Raw genomic sequence first — 25,914 nt, 5'->3', positions numbered from 1 at the left:
AACTCGGGCTTTAAACTGTAGTAGGCGTTTAATAAGTGTAAGACATTAACAACTAACAATCGGCTGTTTCTAAGGCCATGATCGCTTGGCTTCGTGTCCCTCGTATTTGCCACGGTACTTGAGACCGGTAACCAGGGTGGAGCTCTTGGGGAAAGCCGTCTTGCCGTCGAATTTGGTATCTGTCTCGGGATTGAATCGCACGTACTCGTACTGGATGTGTAGATTCTCCGGCAACTCTATGCGCTTCAGTGCATCCAACGGCACTGTTGTGTCCACAGATGTCTCGTAGAAGGCAATAACATCGCTGATGGTTCGCAGTTCGTGGACTTGGGAGTTGGGCACTCCGTGTTGCAGCTCCTGGAAGCACGCGTTCAGGAACTCGAACTTCTCGGAGAGATTAGCCAGCTGATCGGATTTTAGTTGAAGCGAGGCCGCTACAGTTCGTATACGTTCTGCTGCATCTGCAGGTGGTGAGTACGGCTTATGGGGCCGCAGGAAGCTGCAATCAGGAAAGTATTTACTTGGTTTCGAGGTAAATAAATGACAAGTGCTTACCCCTTGGCGGCAATGGACTCGCCGACAGCTGTTATAGAGCCGGTTTTTACGGGCTTCGCTTTTGCGGCCCTGGCGGCAGAGGCAAAACTCCTCTGCAGGGTTCCCGCAAGCTGAAATCACGTTTGCATTTGATTTTAATTTAAATTTATATTATTTTTTACTTACAATTGGGGTTTTACGTAAAATCGCTGCCATCGGGTGTGACCAGATTAAAAACACTGAGGCATGGCCGTTAATACTGACAATTTATATACAAATAAGGAGTTGATAATACTAAAATACTGAACTAGCGTTACCAGACTGCTTATCTGTTAACCCATTGTTAAATTTATAAGCAAACTTAAACAATTATATAGTATTTAATTTAAAGCTTTTAAATTAAATCTGTATCTTAAAATAAACTTTATTGTTACCAATATTTTACTTTAACGAACTATCTGTGATTATATGTTATTTTAAAAGTATGATGTTTGTCCATTAATTAAGAGTTAAGACTTTAACATAATATAACATAATTTAACAATATACAACATGAACGTTTGACTTATAGCATTAATCAATTTGATGGCAGCCCCAATCTTTTTCGATGACCAGGTCCCGTTATTCCATTCATAAAATCCTGTTATCGGCCCAACTGCTGGTTTTCTTGTAAGCTTTGATCGAATGTTAGTTTAAACCATATTCGTTATCTTTCTATAGTAGCAAACGAAATGGATAGGATAACAGTCACCCCGAGTCCTGCCTCCACGTACTGCTCCTTATATGGGGGTTCCCAGCACTCGCCATTACGGCGGTCACAGCGCTTAATCGACAAGGAGAACCGCGACTTGCCGAAGATTCCGCACAAAAGCATTTCTCCTCAATTATTTGGAAACACTGAAGATGATTACAGTGAACTATTGTTGAACAAAGAAAAAGTGGTTCACTTGAAGCCTGCAGCTAAGTTAGTACACCTGAAATCCGTGGATAATGTGGACGAACGTCGATCCCCAGCTAAAATTCTGCAATCGAAACCTAACAATAAAATCGTTCACCTTAAGCCATCGGATAATATTATCCAACTAAAGATTTTAGATGATGCTAAGAAACCCGGAAAGAACAAATGTAATATTCGGAAAGGAGATCCTCCAAGGAATTCCCAAAGGAGCAGCGCGCAATGTACTCCCAAAAAACGTGGTCGAAAACTAAAGCAACCGGCTAAGGAAGAGGCCAAAAAACTAAAATCAAGTATTCCGAACGATCATCTAGGGAACACACCGTCGCCATCGAAGCTGCCTGCCAAATATCCAGCACATTTTGTTCATCAACTTCCGCCCGCAAAGGATTCCTACCGTGCCGTTCGAAGTCGATCCTCGTCTGCTCCGGCTTTTGAGCTCGCCGATCTGTGCCTCACTCCCGATGAGATTCCAACTCCGGAGGGACATGGTAAAATCTTAAACAAATCGCCGTCGGATCTCGACTCTGATGTCTCCATGAACATCTCCCTGTCCGATTCCATTGGCGAGATCTTTGGCACCAAGGACATAAGCAGCATTCTGACCATGCAGCGCCCGCGTCAGTACATTTTGCTGGAGGAGCACCTGCCCACATTGGCCACCATGCTGAACGTGGACTTGGAACGACTGCGCAGTGTGCTGGAAATCACTCAGGGCTTAACACATGAGCAGATCCTACGCTTCCCAATTAAACAAGAGGTGGACGAATTGGAAGTATCTGAAAAATGAGTGCCCTATAAGTGAACATACGAAATGTTTCCACTTTGAATAGTTTTAATGTGATCATTCCAATTGACCAAGTCCAGGATCCTTAAGATCCCTGTTGCTTTAAGTTAACATTTAAAATGTATCTGGTTTTTTTGTATATTTTTAAGTGGTATTTAATTGTTGATGTTTTTTTGTTGTTTGTTTTTGTTATTTTGCCTTAGACTTTCAGAGTGCACAAGTTTTGTTTAAACCATTTACTTTGTTGTATATTTTAAATTACTAATGCTAAACGTTATCTAGACTTTATTATACTTCATAATTGGTTTCCTTTCCTCTACGACAATACAGCAGCAATCGATCTGGGTTTTTGTATCTGTTACTAAGTTTTCCTTTGTTTACTGTGTTTCTCTTTAACGTATATACAACCGCGTGAATTTGGAGGCGCAGCTCCCTAGTAGTCGCTGTCGTAGCTTCCGTCCTGCTGCGCCTGCGTGGAGTCATCGGAACGCTCCGAAGTGGGCTCCAGATCAACGTCCAGGGCCGTAGTGTTGGCCGGACAGCAGCTGGGATGGGCCATGGAGTCGAAGGCATCTTTGATTTGATTGTTGGCACCCTTGGGATCCAGGTCGGTGGCCCAGCTGAAGTGCATCAGCGCCAGATCCATGTTGCCGAGCGTCTTGTGGATTTTGCCGATCAGATAGAACACCACAGACTCCTTGGGCACGACTTCCTTAAGCTCCTCCAGTTCGCGCAGCGCCTCCTGGTACTTGCCCAAAGAGAAATAGATGGAGCCGCGGTGGAATCGAGTAAGCGGGTTCTTTGGGTCCAGCGTGGCGGCCGTGTTTAGGGTCTGCAGCGACAGATCCTTCTTCTTCATGTAGAATTGCATGGCGCCGATGTGCACGAGGATCACCGAGTTCTGCGGATTGATTTTCAGTGCCTTCACATAGTGAATTTCAGCCAGCTCATACTTCTCCTGCTTGGAGTATATGGTGCCGATGCCGTACCAAGCGTTGTAATGCCGTGGATCTCTAACCACTGCGGCCCGGAAGTAGTCCATCGCCTTTTCAAATTCTTCGGTGAGTACGAGTTCATGGCCCAGCAGTGTGTAGCTGTAGACGAAGTCTGGATCCACTTGGACAGCCCGCTTGAAGAACTTGATCGCTGTTTCGTGCTCCTTTTGCAGCGAGAAGCAATTTCCGGAGACACACCAGGTCACCGGGCTAGTTTTGTCCTGGTTAATCAGATCCTGGGCAAGAGCAGAGAGCTCCACCTCACGCTGCAAATGCCACAGGGATGACGAGTATATCTCCATGTAGTCCAAGCGGCATGGCTCCGCCTTGTGGATGCTTTCAAATATCGCCACCGCCGCCTCATACTCGCGCATCTCGTACCTGGCCAGTCCGATAAGCGACTGCACCCAGCTGGAGTTCAGGTGGTGCTTTGGTATCGTCGTCTCCAGCTGCTTGATGGCCGCCTTGCACTGGAAGTTGGAAAGCAGTTGATAGGCTTCAGCCAAATCCCGCAGAAGGGCCATCAGCCCATCGGCCGACTGTTTCTTGAGTCCCATCAGCTGGTGGGCCATCGTCTGGGCGTTGTTTAAGCTATTGTTCAACAGAACCTTGGCCTCCTCGGCGGCACTGCGTCCACCACTGTTATTATTCGCTCCTGAGGAAGTAATAGTCTCCACCTTCTCCTTGCGCTTCTCGGACAGGTGGTGGGACTTCTCCTCGATCAGTTCGTTATTCAGGCAGATCTTGGTCATCCGTGACTTGGTTTTGCGGGGCGGCGAACGTGGCTGCACGAACTTGTTGGCTATGTTGGGCGATTTATTGTTCTCCTTCACCGAATACGAATTGCTGAACAGCCGCGAACTGCGACGCACTGCAGCATTTGGATTGGGCGGCACATTCATATTGCCATTGTTGCCCACATTATTGTTGTTCGGGGTGCGGGGCGTTATGTTTCCGGCTTGCGTAAAGACGGCGGGTTTATTAAGGCTGCCCTCCTTGCGATTGATGAGACCGCCCACATGTGTCTTCAGCTTTTTGCCCATCATCTTCGGCTCCTGGTTGACCTCGACCAGCATCTGCGGCATCGGCGAATAGCTAATATTCATAACGGGCGTGTGGTTGCCGATGAAGGAGCCATCGTTGCCGGTGCAGGGACTAGTCAGTGGCATGATGCCGAAGCTCGGAGTTGGCGGTGAGAGGGCCGAAAGGTATTTGAACTGCTTGCGAAAGGGTGTGCCGCTGCTCATGTCGTACAGCTGCTGGTGCTGCTGATGCTGACCGGCCGTGTCCTGAGGATATCCCATAGGCGTGTCCTCCAGCATCGCCAGCATGCTGGAGTTTTGCACCAAACCGCCGCGCAGCATGCTGATCGAGCTATTGAGATTGTTGTTATTATTATTATTGTTAATGGGCGTCACCAGGTTGCTGTTGTGGTTCTGATTCTGGTTGATCTGCTGCACCTGCTGCTGATTCTGTTGCTGCTGATCCACGGGCGTGGTCAGAATGTAGTTGGAGTTAGAGTTGCATAGGTTGGTAATCAGCGACTGGCGCTCCTGATGCTGTTGACTTTGCTGCTCGGCGCCGAACAGCACCATTGCATTGGCATTGGCACTGCTGCCTTGGCAGGTATTGAACACATCTGTGCTGTGGATCTGGAATATGGTCGCCGCATCTGTGTCCTGGCCCAGCAGGCACAGATCAGCGAAGGCGTGCCACATGAATGGGTTAAGCTTGAGGGCCCGCCTTAAAGCACTGACGGCCAGTTTATTTCGCTCGGTCCTCACACAGATCTGGGCCATTAACTGATAGGCGAAGCAGGCCAGATCCCCAAAGTCCCGCTGCAGTTCATCGCAGTTCTTGGCGTCCGCGAATCCCGTCGAGATCAGAACGCTTTCCGCTTCGGCGTATTTCTTCAGCTCATAGGCGCATTTGGCCTGCAGGAAGCGGCACTGCGGCGAGCGACGTGCCTTCTCTTTGAGCAGCCAGTATGCCTGGTGCACCTGATTGGATCGGAAGTAGCTGGTGGCCAGCAGGAATATCGTCTCGTCGCTCTCCACTGAAACGACACAGTGGAAAAGAAAATCAGTGATGTACCCGGCCAACCAAAGGAGACCTTGACCTATACCTTCTGAGCACAGGCGCTCCGCCAGGAAAACAGCATCCTTGAAGTCGTAGTAGTTCAGGCAGTGCCATATGGCGGCCTTTAGGAATGGAAAAAAAAGAGGGAGAGCATTTTGTTTTTTAGAGGCCAGGTGGACCGAGGAGCTATTGATTTACCTGCACGGGCTCTTGAATCATCATGTTTGGGCGGTCTATGCGACTTTCTAGGGGCGCTCTATGGATGTACGTGCTTGTGGCTTCACTGTGATTCTTGGCGTTACAATAATTCAAACATGCAGTGTGTAGAAATCAAACAAATTCTCATGTCGCCACTAGTGCACGCTTCCTTTTTATATATATTTTCTTGTGGCAAATTTTCCCCAACAATATCGGATTGGAAAAGTAAAAGTTTGGTCTGTGTGCTGTATGGTATGTGAGTGTCGTATGTAACCCGATTGCGGATGCGGCGATGCAAGTGGCGATGGCGGTGTCTCTCGCTCCCTGGCCACTCCACTCCACCTTCCACTTCCACTTTTTTGATATTGCAATTGGTTTGAGTCGAGCCTTCGCTTCGCTTCGCCCTCTGTACACACACACTGCGAATGGGGGTCGGTTTTCTACTATCGTTTTCGGGGCTTATCTCTTGTTATAGGCGCACACGGTTTTGATCTGCGATTGGCGGCGACACTGGACTAAACCTTGGCCACATTTTAGCTACTTGAAACACGCTGCATTCGCGTTGCATTCCATTTTATTTTAAAAACCAAAACTAAAATATGTGAGAGCTGTCAAAGTATCGATTGCACGCGACCCTGCCAATCGATTGTTTCTGTGGTTGTGAAAGACCGTATCGTAGTAGTGCGAAAATACCAAGATCTTTACACGGAGGCTAGTGCGAGCTATGATAGGCTGATTCCACTAACATATAACTACCAATTCTAAAACAATTTGAAGTTTTTTAAATGCCAATTCAATGTACATATAATACAGTTGATGAAATGATCAAATTAGATACGTATCCCAACTATGCACAAATTTATACAACTAGCCTACCTTATAGTGCGCTTTTATTAAATACCTATTACTACTAACTTATACGAGATTTTATTATAGTTGTGCATCCAAATCTACTGCGAGTCGCTTGAACTGGAGCTCGAGCTATCCGTGGACATGACCTCCACATCGTCCTGGGCGCGCGTCTCCAGGGCCACTGTGTTCCCGGAGGCGCCCATGGTCATGTGCAGCTCGCCAAGATTCCAGTTAAATTGATTCTGGAAGGCATTGGGCACCTCGCCGCCGGCACCACTGCCACTCCCACTTCCTGCGCTGCCGGACAAGGTTCTCTGCTGCTCCGAGGGCACGCCACTGTTCTGATGGGTCACTGGGCCGCCGTTAATGTTTTGCTCGGATTTTCCCAGTAGCCCGTTGCGCATCTCAATGTCCGTTGGATAGGGACGCCGCAGGTCGCCTATGCACCAAGTGAGCGGAGCACTGACCGCATTGGCAGAGCTTATTCGATGTGCGTACTTGATGAGCTCTTCCGAGGAAACCGGTCGTTTGTTGGCTTGATTGATGCTGGCCAGTTTCTGGCGTGCCTGGAAGATGGCCGTGGACAGTATAAGCTCCGCATCCTTTAGAGACTTCTGCAGCTTCTGGATCTCACGGTCCTGATCGAAAAAATCCAGTTTATACGTGATTTTTGGGTGTATACAAGACATCCACTTACGTGCACCTCAACCTTGGCGCGCAGTTTGTCCATCGCCTCCTCCACTTTGGCCTGCTCCTCCGCCAGTTCCAGCATTTTGCGGAATTCTTCATCCTTTGCCACCAGCAAATCTAACAGGTCCACCAGTTCGGTGCTGGAGATCTTCTGGTGCGCCTGCTCGATCAATTCCTTGGCAATCATCTCAATGTCGTCGATCAGAAGCAAGAGGCGCTCTTTTGTGCTGAGGTGAAACGACATTATCGCGCTGATTCGTTTCGTTTAAGGAATAATTGCAATTTGTTTATTTTCCACACCGCAATGTGGCTGTTGTTCGATTGCTAAAATATACCGAATGGTATTTTGACACCCTGTTAATACCACGATGGAAAAATAACGCAACGGTTGATGTTGCCAGACTACTACAGACTACTAGAGTTGCCACTTGAATCTTTTTATTACACTTAAAAAAAGGAAACTTTTGAAAATAAAACGAAATCGCCCGGCTTGTCTCTAGTAAGTATTATTTGCTTGTTTATTTTTCATGTGTTACAATTGCAGTTACAATTTTAGCATAAAACTCTCTTGTTGATTATGGCAGATTACAATACTCTGTTGTATCCTCTCGTCTCCCTTCAGTTTCTCACTTAAAACATACAAACCAGCAAGCAACTTGCAGCAGGTACGTTGAGGGGCCTTGTTAATAACCGTTTAGAACTAGTAGATAGTCTTACAATTAGTTAAGATATAAGTGGTTTATATGTTGCTATTGATATTTCTCTTCACCGGCTGAAGGATCCCCTTTTATCAAACCGCATATGCATAACAATCATTATCAGTAATCAGTATCGCTGGCTCTCGCGATCCGAATATTTTCCACTCAGCTTGCTGACCGAATAGCGATCCGAGTAGGCATCATATTTATCCGCCTTGTAGTTGATCTCCTGCGGCGTGTATCCGATGTTCTTCTGCCAGTGCCGCGTCCAGTAGAGATCCTCGTTTCGCACCTGCGACGGCGTCTTCGCATCTCGGAACACATACACGCAGTAGATCATGCAGCCGATCAGCGTGAGGAATCCGAAGACCAGGAACACGATGCCCAGTATCCACACGTACAGTGGCTCATAGAACTGCACCACAATCACGAATCCCAGCGTCACCAGGATCAGGCCCAGGTTCAGCAACAGCATCAGGCAGCACACGCCCTTGACATTCGGACAAAATGGATTCGGTGCGGACATCGTCTCTATCTTGGCGCCTCTCCGGGTCGTCGAGCGGGCACTGCGTCCGGTTTTAGCCGTACTGGCCACCGAGTAAACACTCCGTGGAGCTCCTCGGGACACTGGGCGCTGGCTGTAGCGACTGCAATGGATGTAGGTCAATTAGATATGGCACATATATTTATTTATTCCCTAATACGTAGAGTAAACGGGTATCTGATAGTCGAGTTGTTAGCACTAAGAGCATGGGAGCAACGCACCTGATCTCGGAGGGCGCCTTGTAGGCGGCACTGGTCACATAGATGTCGCTGCCCGCGTCACCAGCCTGGTCGTAGCTCAGGGCGGACGGAGCACGCGGTGGCTGGCGCGTGGGCGGTGGTCCGCTGAGGGAGCGGGGTCCTCCGTTGTCCGGCGAACTGGAGAGGCCCATCTGACTGTGGCTGTAGCTGCTCTGCAGGTGCTGGCTGTGGTGGTGGCCATTCGAGGAGGTGGAGCGCTTCTTGCGCGACGCATTGTACTGCGGCGAGATGCGCTCGTGGGTCAGCGTGTACTCCGAGTAGGTGCGCTCCGAGGGCGCCCTGTGGGAGTGGGTCTCGTCGCCGTCCGTGGAGTAGCCGCGGTTCGAGTGGACGTAGGGCGGATCCGGAGTGAGGCGACCGTGCGTGGCCACATAATGGCTGCCCTTCAACCTGTAATTGGATCGCAAATGTTATCGCCGATTGGCCGCTAAGTGGTCCATCCGCTACTCACTTCTTCACTTGTCTCTCGTGCATCCTGTATCTTTTGCACCGGCTGTATCTGTATCTTTTGCTGCCTCTTCGCTGCGGCTGATTGACTGCTAATGGACCCGACTAGCAATTCCTCGAGGTGCCTGCAATGGGGAAGTAAAGCAAACACACGATGAGCTCGACTTCATGGCAATTAGGTTTTGGCCTCACTTTATCGGATAGCTTAGAACTTTTAATTAAAGCGATGAAAGTTTCATTCGACTGCACTTGTCCACTGCTGCCATATTCAATAAAGTAACTGGTTTGCTTGCATTTCACAAGCGTAATGTAAAGTTGTATGGCTCTGTGTTCGCAGCTCGCAAAAGTTGAATAGTTAAATATTTATAGAAATTACACAAAAAACTCAAGAACACCAACGGGATCACAAAAAAATTGCAAGGAACTTCAACAGAAAAATGTCAAACATGATTTTTAAAATAGGTTAACTGCAAGTAATGGGATATTGCTTTTGTATTATACATTCTAGCTTATCTAATTGAAACCTGAGACAAAGGATCATAAACAAGGAGGTATTTCGATAAGCTGGCAGTCCATGGAGTAAGCCGAGGATGCCGAGAATGCCATTAATTCCATTTTGCAATCAAAACAGACCTTAAACTTCCTTTACGCCTTGCATAACTTATATCAATTTATGGTTCCCGAGCACAGGACACACCCAGCTTAATGATTGCAATGCCAGTTCGTTGCACTTTTCCGTTAAATTCGCCCCCAATACCTCAACTCCTGGCCATCAAGAACACACCCGCAGGCACTCAGCAAAGTTGGAGAAATTCGTTCGTTCTTTCAAGTTCATGGCAGAGAAATTGAAGTTGCCCGTCCTTCGCAGCCATTCGACATTCACTATGCCATTCGCCATTCGCAGTTCGCCATTCGCCTGCAATTTGTCACTTGGTCACGTAGTGCTCGGTTCTGGGTGCGTCACTCCAAGCCAACCGAGGTGACAGTTGATAAAAGGGAGCGTCAGCGGGTTAAGGGCAAACTGGTTCCATCGGCCAGCGCCAACTTAATCTCTGCCCGATGTTCCCATGAATTTGTTTACGCACCCCGGTCGCTCATAAATCAGCATTTTTATCACACTCGAATATGTCCATCAACAGGTAACATATTTCAGCTAAAAAGGTATATAATAATGCCTGATTTTCCGCTGTGTATCATTAACCCCTCGCCAAAACGGAGATCTATTTATGACACTCGAATATGTCAATCAAAAGTAGCCATATATTGCGAAATCAAGGGCTCTGCTCACTTTTAGGTGTTTCTGCAAAGAATTTTAACGAACCTGTTTGAGAATTCTGTCCATATTATGCCAGCCTCTTATTATTAGCATATTGCTTTGAGGGAAAATCAGCCACACAACTGCTGCGACTGTGTCAATCAAGGAAAACTCTAATCAGATATATGTATGTATATATTTATTTTTAACGAATCTGCCTGGCGAATGAGTTTATAATTTAACCAGCTTCTTTTTCGCAGCATATCATTAACGCCAATGGCAGCTAGCTGATAAAATTGAGTTATTGCCTCGATTAGGCCAATTAAAGGGTGTCGTTATCTGGGCAAGATGGCCAGCTAGGATGGGCTGGCTCCTCCTGCTCCGCCCCTCAATCCTCCACTGAAATGGACCCCTTTCCCGCAGAGTTTCGCGGCCAGCTTTCTTATTATTTCAGCTGAAGCCAATCTCTGAGTGCATTTACATTTGTGCCCTGCCCGGCGGTCAATCGCGATACAATTGTCAGTTGGGATCTGGATCTGTGGATCTGTGTGGGGGTCTCCTTGCGGTTCAGTTTGGTTTCGCTTCGGTCTGCGACTGGACCCATAGCCAACTTTCAAGTTCAATGCGGTGATTTCTGTGCCTGGGGACAGAAATACACACACACACACACACCCCATACATTTATGGTGTGGGCGGGAACGTCGTCAAATGAAAAATCGAATTGGGTGTGCGGTTCAGGGAGTTTGGGAGACAGAAACCAGAAAAAAAAGGGGGGAAAAAAGCAGAAAGGGCGACCCTTTCATCTGTGTGGTCCCTATGGCACTGACTTGGATTTGAACCGCTCCATTTGGCCTCTTGTGCTGCGCGTATTTCTACTGATTTCTACTGACCACTTCTATCACTTGGCGGCCATCAAAGATGGACTTGCAACTCCCATGCGTCGGATTTCCACTCCGCACATTGATTTGTTTATGCGGTTTTTGGGGTTTGTTTTGTTAGGCCTGACTTATATTAAAGCCTTTTCCTTTTTGCGGCGCTGGATACGGCCAAATGGAATGCGAATGCCATTAAAATGTGCTTGTTCCCGCATTTACCATTTACCTTGCCGCACCGAGTGGCCTTAACATTTAACGCCACATAAACAGCCTTAATAAACCGTGAAAGCCTCGAGAATTCACTCGGGAGCATCGTTAGTTGCAAGCACAAAAATATATAATATAATATGTATATGCATTTCACATATGTTATAAGGTATATATCATATACCACACTAAAAGAACTTTATGAAAGTATGGAAAGTATGGAACTGTTTGATATTTTGATGAAGAGGCATTCAAATACTGATAAACATTAATATGTGAACCTAAGTCTTATTTCAGCCAATATAAATTGCTCTAAATTGCGCGATAGCTTAATCGTTTTTTCTCGCTGTGTACTACATGCTTTTGCCCCATCACCGTAAAGCCTTTTAGATGGACCAGCTTACAAGAAATTTGCATTTTGTCGTTCGGCCGCCGAGGCAGTGGCGCCTCCACCATTGTCTTCGATGGATTTCACCACTTTCGCTGCTTCCGCTGCCGAAGCGGGGCAACAATGGGTTAAGAGCGGAAGTAGTTGCTCGTCGAAAACGAGAAGTTAATTCGCGCCAATTTGTGTAACACCAACGCCCAGGTGAGAAAAAGCTGAAAAAGCTGAGGCGCCGTCGCCAAGGGAATGACCACAAAAATGCACTCCACTGCACTGACCACCGTTGTGGTCAAGTGGTCAAGTGTGGTGAAGGTTGAACGAACGGACGATCGAGTGACTTGAACTTGCTAGTGGACCAAAAACTTGTGGTCAGCATGCAAATTTCATGGCCAGAGCGGCATATTGTTTTTTTTTTCAGTTTGGGGCGCGGTTTTTAGAAAGTTTTCTCCCCCTGCCATGTGACGAAAAACTGGGGCATTGGCATTCACTAGAACTGCAGGCCAGCCGCCATCGCAACAAATCTGTAACAGTCAACCCGCATTGGTTCGCCTTTCACAAAAAAAAAAAAAAAATCCTAAAACCTGGTGATGATCGGCAGAAGGATGTGGAGTCGGGAGGCAGTTTCCATTAACTGGCCAAAAAGTTGCTGGCCACAGTTGCTGCTGACCAGGCTGCAATTCCATAAATAAATCCCCACTGCGCCCCCAGAATTCGCTAGAATAAATAATAACACACTTTACCTTGTCATTTTGCGAATTTTGAGTCTCCGCGATATGCATTGTACAATTACCATTCGGTGCGGCTGCGCAGTAAGTGATCTCTTAATGTCCATAAATCAGCCATTGTTAGGGGCTTAGCCTATTTGTTTAGTTAATAAAATGTTGAGGAATTTGTGAATGTATTTCCTGATGCAAATATTTCTTAAACAAATAGTTATCTGCATAGTAACACATACATACATATACTTTTACAACTGCAGAAATCTTAATAGTTTGGTATTGCTGAGCTATAAAACAATATCTCATAGGTCGTTAAATGGGTAAAAGTGAGTATACCGCTGGGAATTTATGAATATTCGAGTCGAATCGAATCGAAAACATTCAAATGCATTTGAGCAGAATACCCTTGCTTAATTGCGCACGACTATTAAGTTCGTCTGCATGTTTTCGATAATCAGCATAAAATTTGATTGCATTGTTGGGAGTCAGACACTTAATGCTGATTTGGCTCGGTCTTCAAACTGGCTGTGTGGAGAACTACTGACAATATCCATCTATATATATATGCGATATATACATATTTACGTATGTATATAATGCGTGCTCTCGTCGCCGATCTTAGACACTAAGTAGCCATGTCTGCCGCGCGTTAATCGCTTTTAATTGCTAAATTACGCGCTGCATGGTCGACATTGCGACGAGGAGACTATGGAGGCTGTATAGATATATATGTGTGTATGTAGTAAATGGAGTTCCCGATGTGGAGCTTGGAGTCGGGTCCACGGGAGATGGAGCCAGAGTTGGAGCTGGAGATGGAGCTGAAGCTGGAGACACCGGTGCGGCTGTTAACACGCCAAAGAAACGACTCGGGGATGTGGGACTGGCCAACACTAATGCGTGTAATTAGCCGCAAAGAGGGGAAAGGGGGAAAAAGAAGCGGCAAGACCACTTAACTGATTTATTAAAACGTTTTTCCATTAAATTTTTAACCCTGCCGGCTATTAAAGACACAAACGAACGTAGAAAAGAGGCCGCCGCGGATTCCGAAAAGGGCGCGCAGACTTGAAAAATGAGCAGCGTTTAAAATTATTCAGTTGTACGATGGGCAGCATCCTTTAACTGCCAACATATGCACATACATATTAAAAATGTTATACAATATCATATATTATTCATAAAGCACTGGGCTAAGATGGGAAAGTTCTGCCGAAGTTCGGCCAACATAAGAGGGCTAAAACTTTCAACGCATAATATGGGTAGTTGTAATTTCACTTTGGCCATTTCACAGCGACCCATGGTAATCCAACAAGTTGGCCGAAAAATTCAAATGGGGCGGTCAGTTGGCAAAACATTTTGACAACGACAATAGCCATGCGGCAAGAGCCAAAAACCCGTGCGAAATGCCCGAAAACCCTAAGACACCCCCTCCCCAAACTTTCTAGCCATAAATGCTCGCTCACGTCGTCAGACTTTTTGGCCAAAAGGCGAAGGCAATGGCCAAGGCAAGGGAACTAAATTAATTATGGCCAAGTGCGGGCATTGGGCGATGAAAGTGCGATAAAGATGCCATATTTCTTTTATTAATTTTTGAAGCCATTTAATGCTGCGTGCTTTTAATGCTGCGCCGCGTCAAGTAAGCCATTAAAATCAATGGCCGATATGAGCAAGAAGAATTGAACAGAAACGGACTCGAAAAGAAGCTTACAATTGGCATTGCTGTTGAGTGAGGCAAACAATATTAAATCCCAACAATCGGCTGGAGAAAGTTGACTTAACGGCCTTAGCTAGACCACTTCCTCCCAAAAACCAACCACCCGCTTTCAATTTTTTCCCTTTGATTTTTTTATTCTTTTTTATTTTATTTTCTGCAAACTCACTTTAAACCGCAAAAAATTGTTTACAACGGTCGGGCGTTTTGTTTTTATTTTAGCCACGCCTTGGGTTTGCTTCTGCAATTGTGGCCACTAGCAAGGGCAGAAATGAAGCTGTTGGCCAACTGTTGGTTGGCTGTTTGCTGGCCAAGAAACGATGAAGTGGTCATGCGAGGTGTCTGAAAGGTCCCTTTTTCGACTGCGTCACGTTTGCCACATCAATTTCAATCAACCCAACGCTCTTTTCCCCTTTTTTTCGCAATAGGGAATGCCACATATGTATGACTCTACATGCCCCCCTTTTTTTTCAGCCCAAACGCAACAGTTGTCGGTGGGCAATCTCCACGGTTGGGATTGTCTTTGGCCACCCAACTCCGCCAAATGGTTGGATTCAAGGGCTTAGAACATGAGCAGGCATACTTGAAAGTACAAAAGGTCCAAGATGATTTGCGGACTTAGGGCCAAGTTAACAACCATCGTGCTGTATTTGCTGGCGGATAAAGCTAATCCGCTGACTGAAAAAAATTACTCATTGATTTGTAGTTCTTTGAAGCTCATTTAAAAGGCGACTGATTGATTATTTTGGCAGATAAGTTTGTACTTAAACTTATTACAGCCCTTCAAAGCTACATTTTTGTTACAACTACAAGGAGAAAAGATAAATGTTTTTGAAATAAGAGAATCTAGTAGTTGAGCACTTCTATTCCCGCCTTTCATTACCCCAACAAATTCCAAATCAATATGTGGAGGGCACACTTAGCCATTCGCACTTCATTAGCACACTTTTCCAATATGGTTATGTGGGCGCCCGCTGTTTTCCCCCGGCTTCTGGGCTAATGGTGTCGTCTTCCGGCATAATTGCACTCCAGTGGAATAGCTTCCATACAGCTGCCATATGACTGCCATATGGTATGAGTAAATTGATTTTCACTTTGGCTTGAGTGCAGACTAGGGTGTCGTTCGATTGAGGGAAGGCACAATGATCTGCTTTGACAGACGTCTAGATTTGTGGTCGTATTACCAACTCAGTTGTGGCGCATTAACCAGGTCTCCGGACCAGAACCGATGCAGATAGAGATCGTCAGGTGTTTCAGTACTCAAGTATTATTCAGTACGCTGCGGTTCTAACTGCGTTCTTGAATCCGTGCGGATTCGTATCTGTGGCGCACGGTCTAAATGGCACCCAAAACAATGCGCATAATAAATATTCTTGCTTTTGGGGTAAGGTGGTGGCTCCAGCGGCTCGGTGGTTCACTGGTTTTGGTGGCTTTTGGTGGCTTTCGGTGGGGACTGGCATGGGTAAACCTGTTTGCCTTATTTATGGGCAGTCAGCCAAGGCAGTAGGGAGCCCAAAATGTATCTCTTTGACTGCATGCCACCGCTACACAGCCACACCGTTATGGCTTTTCTTTCCGCCCCCCGTGTGCCGCTTTTCTATTTCTATTTTCTTTTCAGACAGCCGCCTGTGCACATAATTCGGTTTCATTAATAGTTCAAATAACTGCACAAGTGCCTTGACTTGACATCAAAAGCAGACACACACACTAAACTAATCCAAACAGTTCGCAACTTTTACGACCTCGTAAACCCCATTGCGATGTAATCTATTGATCTACAGACTGTCATAGGGATCGAGTTGCGAACAAGTGTCGCAATGCAAATACAGGCGAAATTAACTAAGCCAAATTGTATTATTATGCCTTGTTAAACTTTTACCATATATATAAAGCATATGTATAACCATAAGTATAACCATATATATAAAACTAGTTGCTTGCAAAATGACTTTCCTTTTTCTGACATTTTTTATTGAATTATTATACATTTTTAATGACCCTAATGATTTTTAATGAACTCATTTCCGACTCAGTTCTGACTCATGGAGATAATTAAACAAAAAACAATTTAAGCACTATACAGAGGTTGACTGTAGGGAGTATTGCCCGTACTGGTATCAATCTACTACATTAATGTCCATTGCACAGCAGGCAGGTTAACAATAATGTCCGTAAGTACACTTGGAAGGCCAAGTAGAAAAAGTGGTGGAAACAAATAAAAGCAGACCTTAAATATCCAATAATGAGCCAATGCGGCAGCAATCGACACATGAGCATATGCAAACTCGGGGCTCCCAAGACCAGATCGTGGCTATATATCCACATCCACTTCCACATCCACATCCACAGCGCCATCCACCACTCCACTTGGCATCCCGGACCGCCAGTGTCCGCCTTGGCCAGTTTGCATCGCCATCGGTTTCCCACGCTAGGCTGCAGCTGCTCCGATCGCAGCGGATTGGCTTGGATTGGATTGGATCGGATCGGAATGGATCGTTATGGATCGGAATGGATCGCCATGGATCGGCGGTGTTGAGAATGCCCAGTTGGTGGCGGATACCAGTATTCTAATGCAGCCGGGACACGGATGGAGATTAATTAATATTGCAACTCGTTAGGCCTTTTTCTTTTTTGCACATTCATTGTTTCACAATTATTTCCAACAGCAGTTTTTCTCCTTTCAGGAACGCCATTTGGATTTACTTAAGCCGCTTGGCTCGACTTAATTATACCCTAATGTTTGCCTGACATCGCCGCGTAATCGTCGTAATATAAGTTCGCTGATGACGCGACTCTCGTGATGAAGATGACCGCGGATCATGGAAGTGAATAAACTATTTAGTTGAACTTAACGAGTCTACGCTAAATATCAAACACAATCTTGAGACTTTTTCCCCCTTTGTTGTCTATACATTTGTGTATAAAGTTTTGTATTTTGGCTGGCCGTCAAGGTCTTTTGGCGGCAAAACGCAGACAGCGATTTATGAGAGGGGTGTTGCCTTTTATAATTTGGCCAACGTTGATGTTGTATAATATTTGCCTTTGCTCGGAATACATGTATAATTTCGTAGTCGAAGATTTGTGGGGGCGTGTATGTAGCCCCTGAGAAAAAGCTTTAATGTCAAGTGTGGCCCACAGAATCGCAGAATCTCGGTTTTTGCTGGCATTGTTAAAGCTTTAGGCACTAGAGCCACTCGAGAAGCCAAAAAACTGTGTTTTCAGCAAGTTTCGCTTCTTTTTTGCGTTATTTTTCCTAGCGACTTGATTGCTTGATTCTCTGTTTTTTGGGCACATTTCATCAAACGCTTGTTCACTCAATTAGATGTTGAAACTGAGGACGTTGCCATGGCTTGGAATTTGCCTCCGATTCGGGCGCATTGAATTATGGATTGAGCAGTGAAGAGGTTTTTGCATATTGAGCATTGTTTATTGTTTGTCCACTTCTAATTGTTTCCCAGGCCAACTGAATTGTGGTGGGACTATTTATAGGATTTATTTGGGGCTCTAGCTTGTGGCAGCTTAGAAAAAATCTAGGAAGTGGCATAGAATTACAAATTAATTGCACACATTTAGTATTAATTGTTATTAACATGCTGTTGCAAAGACCAATTATATATTTCCGAATAAGTGATTAGAAACCTAAAGATGCCAACGTGTGTAATTAAATTTCACCAGTTGATATTCCTAAAAATTATGCATATACGAGTATGCTGTAAACAAAATAATAACACTACCAGTAATGGCCTTTGAAATAGCTGTTGAGAGTCGAGAATGAAACCCATAATTTGCTGTTGACTGATACCCTAAAAAGTCGGACTGCCTGCACAATCAGCGATCAGAAATCGGAGCCAAAACCGGTTGGCATCGTTGAATCAATAAGCATTCAACTTAGCATCGATCTGCGAGTCGATCGCTGATTTATATAGCTCGAATGCAACCGCGGAATGCCTGAATGTCTGAATCTCTGACTGTCTGACTGTCTGAATGTCGGATACTTTTTTGTATAATTTGCACGCAATGAATGTGCAGCCGACACGAGGCATTAATTACGTGTGATGATGACATCACCATCACCAAGTCATCTGTCGGTTTGCAGATTTTCAATTGCATACGGTCTCAAATGTCAGATGAAAGTTGCAGTTGGTTGGATAATTCGTACCTGCATAATAGTTGCCTGGTTTTTAGGTTCAGTTTGCAGTTGTCTTTCAGATTCACACGCAAACACCAAAGATGAGAAAGATTGCCAAAGCTGGGAGTATGTTTTTTTTTCCATTTTTGCGGATAGTAACACGACTTTATATAACCAACTTGCCAAGAGTGATTAGCTCAGATTGATTTGTGTTTTGACGAGTATTTTGCATATATATAAATGGGTATATATTTGGGTATATAACCTCTTCGGTCAAATTTGCTGTGGCTTGGAGTCAATGAATCGCTGGTTTCTCGCTTAACACGTATACGCACCGTGTGCAGCTGCAAATTGGCCGTTTAAAACCTGTCTGCGCTAAACCGCAACAGCCGCAGCATTACGTAACTTTCCCTGCATCTTGCGAATTACGCTGCTGACCATGAGCACTGGCTATTTAGCTGCAAACTTGCAAACTTATCATCGCCAAAACTCTAATTGTTACCGAATTCGGCGGAATCACGACAAACAAAACTCTTAGTTGACCCCAAGTGGAAAAAAACAAACGAGAAATACCCCGGCACAATAAAAGACACAGCAAATTATGATTATTATCAAAACATTGTCATCAAACAAAACCAAAAAAAAAAATAACTAAAAAGGGGGCTAGGAGAAAAACTAGAAACACTTGGCCGCTGGCGTTGGTTTTGAATTTCTAGCTGCCGCCGCTGTCCGTGCAACTTTTATTGGATGGCAAGCGTGCTAAGCATGGCTGGCTTTTAAGCATAAACATCGCCAGCGGCGAAGACACGAAAAAATAATACCGAAGAAAAATGAAAAATGAAAATGAAAAATCACCAACTGAACAACTCACCAACCAAGCTAAAAACCAAAATCCAAAAGCTAGTTCTGTTATGCACAGTGGCTTATATATGTATATTATCTGTGCCATATAGATAAGCCAGCAGCCCTTTAAATACTCATTTTCTACTCATTGTCTGCCATATATGATAATATCGTTGGGTAAGGGCTTATGTCAAAGCATTTCCATCCCGATTGTCATTTGCGGGCGAAGAGGGCAAATCAAAAGAGAAAGCAATAAATTAAATGCATATAAGCACATTAAATTTCACTCATTGATCCATTTGGTATTGGCATTCGTACTGGTCTCCCTGTCGCCTAAAGGCAACTCCACAGATTGCAGTTTGCTGCCAAATGACCAAAGTGCCTTTTCACTCGAATTTCCACCGGATTCCGTACGGGTTATCATTTTTGGTCCGTTGACAAATGACATAAGCACTCTGGGCCATCGAAAGGCGAACAAACTGAACAAACTGAACAAACTGAACGAAGTGAACAAGACTGAACCAACTGACAAAAGAGCGAATCGTGCTCATATAAGGCCAGTCTTCAGCCACCATTTGGCTGACACTTTCAGGGTCAACCGGTGCGTAATCAATGGAATCACCACCCACGCAAAGGCAAAAGCTGAGTTCGGTTCAACGTTTTGCGGAAATTGAAACCGAAGGTGGATGGCGGCCTTAAGATGCTCAAAATGCAATTCCACTGCGCCAAAAAGCAAATTGTTGGCAAATATACAAGGTAAGCATGCACTGGAAAAATGCATATTCCCAAAAAAACGTAAAGATTCCAAGTGCATTTTAAAAATAATTTAGAAATCTGTTTGAAAAGAAGTGGTTGTCCAAGGGCCTTTGTTCTTTACAATAGTATTAGGATTACAGAGTGGAAAGTCTAATTATTTCGTTTGCACTTAATCAAGATTTCATAGTCTCAATGAAATTCAGATGGTCTAATGTTGATTTAAGACGTGTGTCCTTGGATTTCTCACTCTGTATTCTCGTCTATGCATCCACACAACTTCCTCTCCGTATCTCGTATTCCACGGCATGGTTGTGGGCAACAAAATAAATAAAAATACAAATATACAGAAATACAGAAATACAAAAACTGGCTTACCTTCTCTCCTCATTGTTATACAGTTGAACTGGCCGTGCTGTTGGTATTGTTTCGCTTATTTATTGTTAACGCTTTTTGCCAGCCAGTGCGACAGGTTGTTAGTTTTTGGCTGCTGTACACATTTCATTACACTTCACTTGGCCGCTGCACCGAAAATCGAGAAAAACAAACATTCGCAATGTATGTGGAGGTGAGGAGATATATTAATGCAAATATGAAGGCGATGACATCGTCGCCGCTATGTACATTTGTGTGTGTGTGTGTGTGTGTGTGGGCCAAAAACCTTTACTGGTTCTGGCCAAAATGCCAGCCAACACATTAATACATGGGGAATGATATAATCGCCTGCTGCCATGAATGAATGAATGAAAGGCGTTGCAGCTTCTCGCAAGTTGGCTCGATTCGATGCGAGGCGGCTCGAACACAATGGCCAGAGTTCGGAACTCGTCTAACTCAGCTCAAATCTTCTCGGCCTAAGCTCTGTTTTACATTTTTGTTTCGCTTTTTGCGGCGGCAGAGCAAATTGCATCGCCATAATGAAATCGCCCATAATCTTGGCTAAGGCTAATAATAGCAGCAGGTTTTGGAGTTGGACAACACACAGATACCCACACACACACACTCGCACACACTTTGGCTTAGACACACACACACACACACCCATACAGATGGTGAGCAAATTTGGCCCAACACTCTGTTTGTTCTTTTTTATTCTTTGGTTAATTCTCGCCAGCAGATCGGGCGTATACTTCACGCCGAAAAAATTCAAATGACACTCACGTAATCCGCTAAAAATAGTTGATTTCGCTGCGCGTTATTTTTCTCAGATTTTTCGTTTGCTTTTTTTTTGTTGGAGTACAACTTTGTTTTGCTATTGTATTGTATTTGGCAATCGCGGCGATTGCAAATTGCACCGTGCTCCGGTAGAAGAAATCGAAGCGAACGCGTCGCGATCTCGGCTCAAACTGATCGCTCGGGAGTTGCGACAACGCTCCAGCACCTGTGAGTGGTCTAAACTGGTCTAAAACGCGACTCGAACCGGTTTCGCTCTTGGCCAAGTCCATCTCACTACCGATTGTTCGGGCTCACTCCCAACTATGCTCAACTGGCTCTCTCTCTGGCTTTCTTGGCCTGGCCGTGCCGGTCTCCACCATCTGCACTTTGCACTTTTGGCGACTGCATTTTGTTGTCAAACTGCAAAAACTGCATTTAATAACCGTTAACCGAAACTTCTGCAACACGTGCACTGCATTCACACACGAAGAAAAAAGGGGTGGCGAAAGATACAAGTGCTGTTTCCGTAAGAAAAAAAGTGTTTGCATCTTATACCAGGATTTATAAACCATTTGCAACTTGAGGTATCTTGAATATTTAGTAAAATTAAGAAGACTTTTATAAGAAAATATTTCTTTTGTTTATTTAATAATGTAATAAGTTAATGTAATAAGTTATTGTTTGATAAAAGAGGGGGGATACCCAAACCCAATCATACTTGCATACCCTGTCATGCTGATAGTTTCTTACATTATGAAAATAATTTCAGTGCATTTATAGTTCAAGTGGGTGGTGGGAGGAGCTGGGGCTGGGAGTGGAAGTGAGAGCGTTACAGGGGTGGGAGGTGAGCTGCAGTGGGGGCTCACTACATTAGGCTCCACTGGCTGACAGGCACCGCTTTTGGCCAGCTGCCGCACGTGACTGTGCAATGCTTTTGACTGTTGGCTGGAGCATTGGGGGTCATGTTGGCTGGGGGCAGAAGTTGGGGGCTTAATTTGCATCATGTCATTAGGATGAGTGGCATCGATAATGGGGCCGCAGGCCCAACTCTCTGGGTCACTTTCCCCGCATCCCCCCGCAAATACCACAAGTGAACGTGAACGTTTAAGGTTGCAATTTATACGCTGAATGGTATTCAAAATAGTTACTCATGTAAATAAATATTACATGCCATATTTTTCGTACATTTGTATGAGAATTTTACGCGAAATTTTTCAACAACTTTCGCACAACTTCCGCTGGCGCAGTTTGCATCAGTTTATTTTCATAAATTTCTATGGCATTTCTAATTTGATGTAAAAGTAGAATAATAAACTAGTTAAACATGTATTTAATTTAATTTTGATTTAAAGTGTGAGAAGCTTACTCTTTAATGTGGCTCCCAGCTAAATGAAAAGTGTACTTGCCAGCTGTTGTTTCATTTTCGTCTGAAGCTGAGATATGTCAAGTATTTCCTACCTATCTCTTGAAGTAATTTTCTGATTTGCTCAGTGCAGGGTGTGTCGTCCTCGTCTAAGTTTGATATCTTTGATTCTGACACGAACAGGATCCTGTGCATACTTGCATTGTCTATTTCAGCTTTTCCTCCTGCCAGCACTTTTTTAGTGTGTAGGTGGATGGACGAGTTTTTTGTGAAATTTCACTCGGTCCCTGGCAGTGTAGAAGGTTTTACTTTTTGTTGACTTTACGCATCAGGCGCAGCTCGAGAAGCTCTGATGTTTGTTCCTTGGCACTGCAAGTCGTAAAAAGTTTTTTGTGTGCGCTCTGTGTCCTCGGCTGGTGTCATAAAAGTTGCATAATACTGCACAGATTTCTCAGTCGTGAGTGTCGTGAAAAAGTTTAGGATATGCCTTAAATACAATAAGACCATCTACATATGTATCGTAACACTATGTGTGTGCACAGCTCAAAGGATCGCTTTAAATAGCAGGTCGTTTGTAAGTCATGTGCTGAGAATGCCTGAAAAAGAAAAGGGAAATGGGGAAAAACAGGACGGGCTCGCATGTGTCTGGATTTAATTTAGATAAAAGCTTTTCCACACTTTCACTCCAGACCTTTGACGTGCACCAGATAATGCCTCAAATCAATTCCGTAAACATTTTCCCGGCCACAACCCCAGCCATCAAGACGACAATTTGTTTTCATACCTCTGACGTTCGGCCTGTCGTCGGGATTGATTCTAGCTTATCAGTAGATGAAAGTTGCAGGAAAATTAAATGGAACCTGATAACAAATCTAGCCCCTCTAGGAGCAATTACTTGTCAATTAGAAAGGGTAGACATTGCTCAAATAAAGAGTTTCTTTGATTTAGGCTGTCAGTTGGAGAAAGAGTTTGCACACTCCCTTGGAGCGCTTCGTTACTACGTAAACTGCCGTCTACAGTTAGTTGTATAATTACAGAACCTGCAATCCATTCTAAAACAATCCCATATTTACCTTTTGCCACCTGCTCTCGAACCCTTTTGAATATCCAGCGAGCGAATCGCAAGCTGAATAAAAGACAGTTGCTAGTTAATTATTCATTGACATTTATTGATTGAATTTGATAATGTTTTTTCTGCAGCATTTTGTTGAATTTACATTGAATATGTTTTAAGGGATCTCGTCCTCGCTGTCATTCCTATTTTCCCTATCGCTTTCGTATCGATTTCTTTTTGATTTGATATTTGCTGTGGCACAGACACACAATTATGTACTTAGCTATAGTTTAGAGTTTGCGGTGTTTGCTATTCAGATACATCCATTCAGATATTTTTGCGGAGGGGAGCTTTAGGAACCTGAATTGCGGCCCGTTTGGTATTTGCACTCACATTTAAAAAACTATATGCTTTACCTTTGGTTTTTAAGTAGTTTCCTTCAAAATATTGATATCAAGATTCGGCGGTGGATTGTTTTATAGTTCTGTCTTGGCATACAAAAAATAGTTTCAAGTCCTTAGTATATGGCTTGTTTTTGTTTTGCTTTTGTTTTGGGTGTGGTGTGCCCTGAATAAAACGGGGAAATAAATATATATTACCTCTTTATCATCGAAAAAATTGCAGTTTTGTTTGTTTCTCAGCTGCTGGTCGCTTGTAAATGTGGCAATTAAAAGTGTTTCGTACTCGTATTTGCATTTGCATTTGCATTCAGTATATGTAGGAGGGCTCTTTTTGTAGGTTTTCCTTGTATTCTGTATTCTGTAACTAGCACAACAATTGCACATTCAAATATGTATACATATATTTATATAGTTTTAGTATAGGTTTTGGCCTTGATTTTCCACAGTTTCAGTTGCTTGTTGGGTTTGTTGCGGTTGGGAAATGCGTTTGGTCTCATTGTTTGGCCAATTTCCGCATTCTTCTATCAGCTTCGCTTTGAAATTAAGTTGTACAATTGTTTAAAATTATCCTACTCTGCCTGCTTCGCATTTATTTTTCACTTTTTAGTTTTGTAAGATAGTGCTAGTAACATGAATAATTTAATTTGATTTGATTTCATTTATTCTTCTTCGATCGCGTGTGTGTTTGCATTTGTCTATTCGATATAGGAAATTATCATAGGTACACATATCAACACAGTAGTCAGTAGTTATGGTTGGCTAGTACAACAAACCCTGGCCTATGTTTATTTATTTAGTTATTGATCCAATTAACTATTTGTCTCCTTACTAGATTTTGCTGCACATGCATTCTGGAAGATAGCAGTTTGAAGTGGGGAGTTTTGGAAAATAACGAGTGCCCTTTGGAAGATACTGAGTGAAATGGGAGTTCTTAGAGGAAATTATGATCGTACAGCGTTGACTCTACTTCGATGTTTCATATCTTCTTCATATCTTCATATCTTTCATAACTTCCCAGCGTCCAGGATTGTCACTAATCACTGTCGATGTCTTGGCGATGGCAGACTAAAATAATCTTAGAAAAACCCAAACTCAAAAAGAAAGTGTTGTAGTTGAAGAGTGTGAAAGGCTGTGCAGAGTGATGAGAAACCAAAGAATTATCTTACAAACTAAATACTTGATTACCGATTAATTTTGTATCCATTTATCTATATATATTTATGTATATTATCTTTGCATAATACTCCATACTCCATTTACTCCATTTAATTAACCATCATGAAATTTCTTTGCACATCTCTTGTGTTAAGTGTAAATATTAAAAATAGTTGTAATTTGACTTGGATTTTCATCTTTGTTGTGCATCTTTTAGTGGTTTAGTTTTATCCTCAGTTTTCCCATTTTAAATTTTCCTCAGCCACGCCCACTGCCTCCCTAGCGACAGGTATAAAAAGTTTTTGCTACAGTTTAAAGTTTACAGTTAAGAGTTACAATTTCAACAATTTCATCAATTATTCAATTTAAGTTCCTTCATCTTCATCTTCATCATAGAGACCGTTGTATATAGTACAAAATTTACAATAGAAGCGAGACCTTCTGGGCGGGTTAAACCAATTGGGGGGTCGAATGGGGTCTTTGGGGGAGGAGAGTGGGGATCCATAAAAGTTGGGGGGAAAAGCCCTAAGTTGTGTATAAGCAAAAGAGCTGAAGGCTGCCTCCCTGGGGACAAGCGCGTGTCTAATAAATTTATACAAAATCTGTGCTCAGAAAATAGTTTACAAATATACTTTAGACTTAGTTACACTGTCCTTTGGGCGTGATATAAAATGTACAAATCATGTACACACATCTCATATCTCATATTTGTGTTTATTCATATTGTAAATAGCTTTCTCCTGTCCGTGTGGCTGTGAATATACTTCGTGTCTTGTGTGTCTTTAGTTTCTTTTGGGGGGTTTCAAAGAAGCTCAGAGTTACGCGGTTTTTGATTGTTACTTGGCTTATGGTAGAAAATATGCTGAATTGTGGCTT

At 43.9% G+C, this 25,914-nt stretch overlaps 5 protein-coding genes across 5 annotated transcripts; 1 reads left to right on the top strand and 4 right to left on the bottom strand.

The window, feature by feature from the left end:
- Window positions 1-9: 9 nt before the first annotated feature.
- Window positions 10-847, bottom strand: LOC122616834 (39S ribosomal protein L50, mitochondrial). The gene is made up of 3 exons (XM_043792407.1): window positions 721-847; window positions 556-665; window positions 10-499 (listed from the first exon to the last, which is right to left on the bottom strand). The coding sequence occupies exons 1-3, from the start codon at window positions 748-750 to the stop codon at window positions 70-72; spliced, it is 570 nt and encodes a 189-aa protein (XP_043648342.1). The 5' UTR covers window positions 751-847; the 3' UTR covers window positions 10-69.
- Window positions 848-1,147: 300 nt separating this feature from the next.
- Window positions 1,148-2,408, top strand: LOC122617396 (meiotic recombination protein P22). The gene is made up of 2 exons (XM_043793243.1): window positions 1,148-1,203; window positions 1,255-2,408. The coding sequence occupies exon 2, from the start codon at window positions 1,266-1,268 to the stop codon at window positions 2,277-2,279; it is 1,014 nt and encodes a 337-aa protein (XP_043649178.1). The 5' UTR covers window positions 1,148-1,203; window positions 1,255-1,265; the 3' UTR covers window positions 2,280-2,408.
- Window positions 2,409-2,534: 126 nt separating this feature from the next.
- Window positions 2,535-6,194, bottom strand: LOC122615473 (cell division cycle protein 27 homolog). Its single transcript, XM_043790393.1, has 3 exons — window positions 5,549-6,194; window positions 5,397-5,472; window positions 2,535-5,327 (listed from the first exon to the last, which is right to left on the bottom strand). The coding sequence occupies exons 1-3, from the start codon at window positions 5,570-5,572 to the stop codon at window positions 2,710-2,712; spliced, it is 2,718 nt and encodes a 905-aa protein (XP_043646328.1). The 5' UTR covers window positions 5,573-6,194; the 3' UTR covers window positions 2,535-2,709.
- A 227-nt stretch (window positions 6,195-6,421) lies between these two features.
- On the bottom strand, window positions 6,422-7,421 carry LOC122617460 (mediator of RNA polymerase II transcription subunit 4). The gene is made up of 2 exons (XM_043793323.1): window positions 7,098-7,421; window positions 6,422-7,038 (listed from the first exon to the last, which is right to left on the bottom strand). Exons 1-2 carry the CDS (start codon window positions 7,332-7,334, stop codon window positions 6,499-6,501), a joined length of 777 nt encoding a protein of 258 aa, XP_043649258.1. The 5' UTR covers window positions 7,335-7,421; the 3' UTR covers window positions 6,422-6,498.
- Window positions 7,422-7,773: 352 nt separating this feature from the next.
- On the bottom strand, window positions 7,774-21,244 carry LOC122616636. The gene is made up of 5 exons (XM_043792168.1): window positions 21,072-21,244; window positions 20,292-20,435; window positions 9,044-9,164; window positions 8,554-8,982; window positions 7,774-8,435 (listed from the first exon to the last, which is right to left on the bottom strand). The coding sequence occupies exons 3-5, from the start codon at window positions 9,064-9,066 to the stop codon at window positions 7,916-7,918; spliced, it is 972 nt and encodes a 323-aa protein (XP_043648103.1). The 5' UTR covers window positions 9,067-9,164; window positions 20,292-20,435; window positions 21,072-21,244; the 3' UTR covers window positions 7,774-7,915.
- Between the last annotated feature and the right edge of the window lie 4,670 nt (window positions 21,245-25,914).

The sequence above is a fragment of the Drosophila teissieri genome, chromosome 3L (assembly GCF_016746235.2).
Source record: "Drosophila teissieri strain GT53w chromosome 3L, Prin_Dtei_1.1, whole genome shotgun sequence".
NCBI classification, from domain to species: Eukaryota; Metazoa; Arthropoda; class Insecta; order Diptera; family Drosophilidae; genus Drosophila; species Drosophila teissieri.
This window is presented reverse-complemented; position numbering and strand designations above follow the sequence as displayed.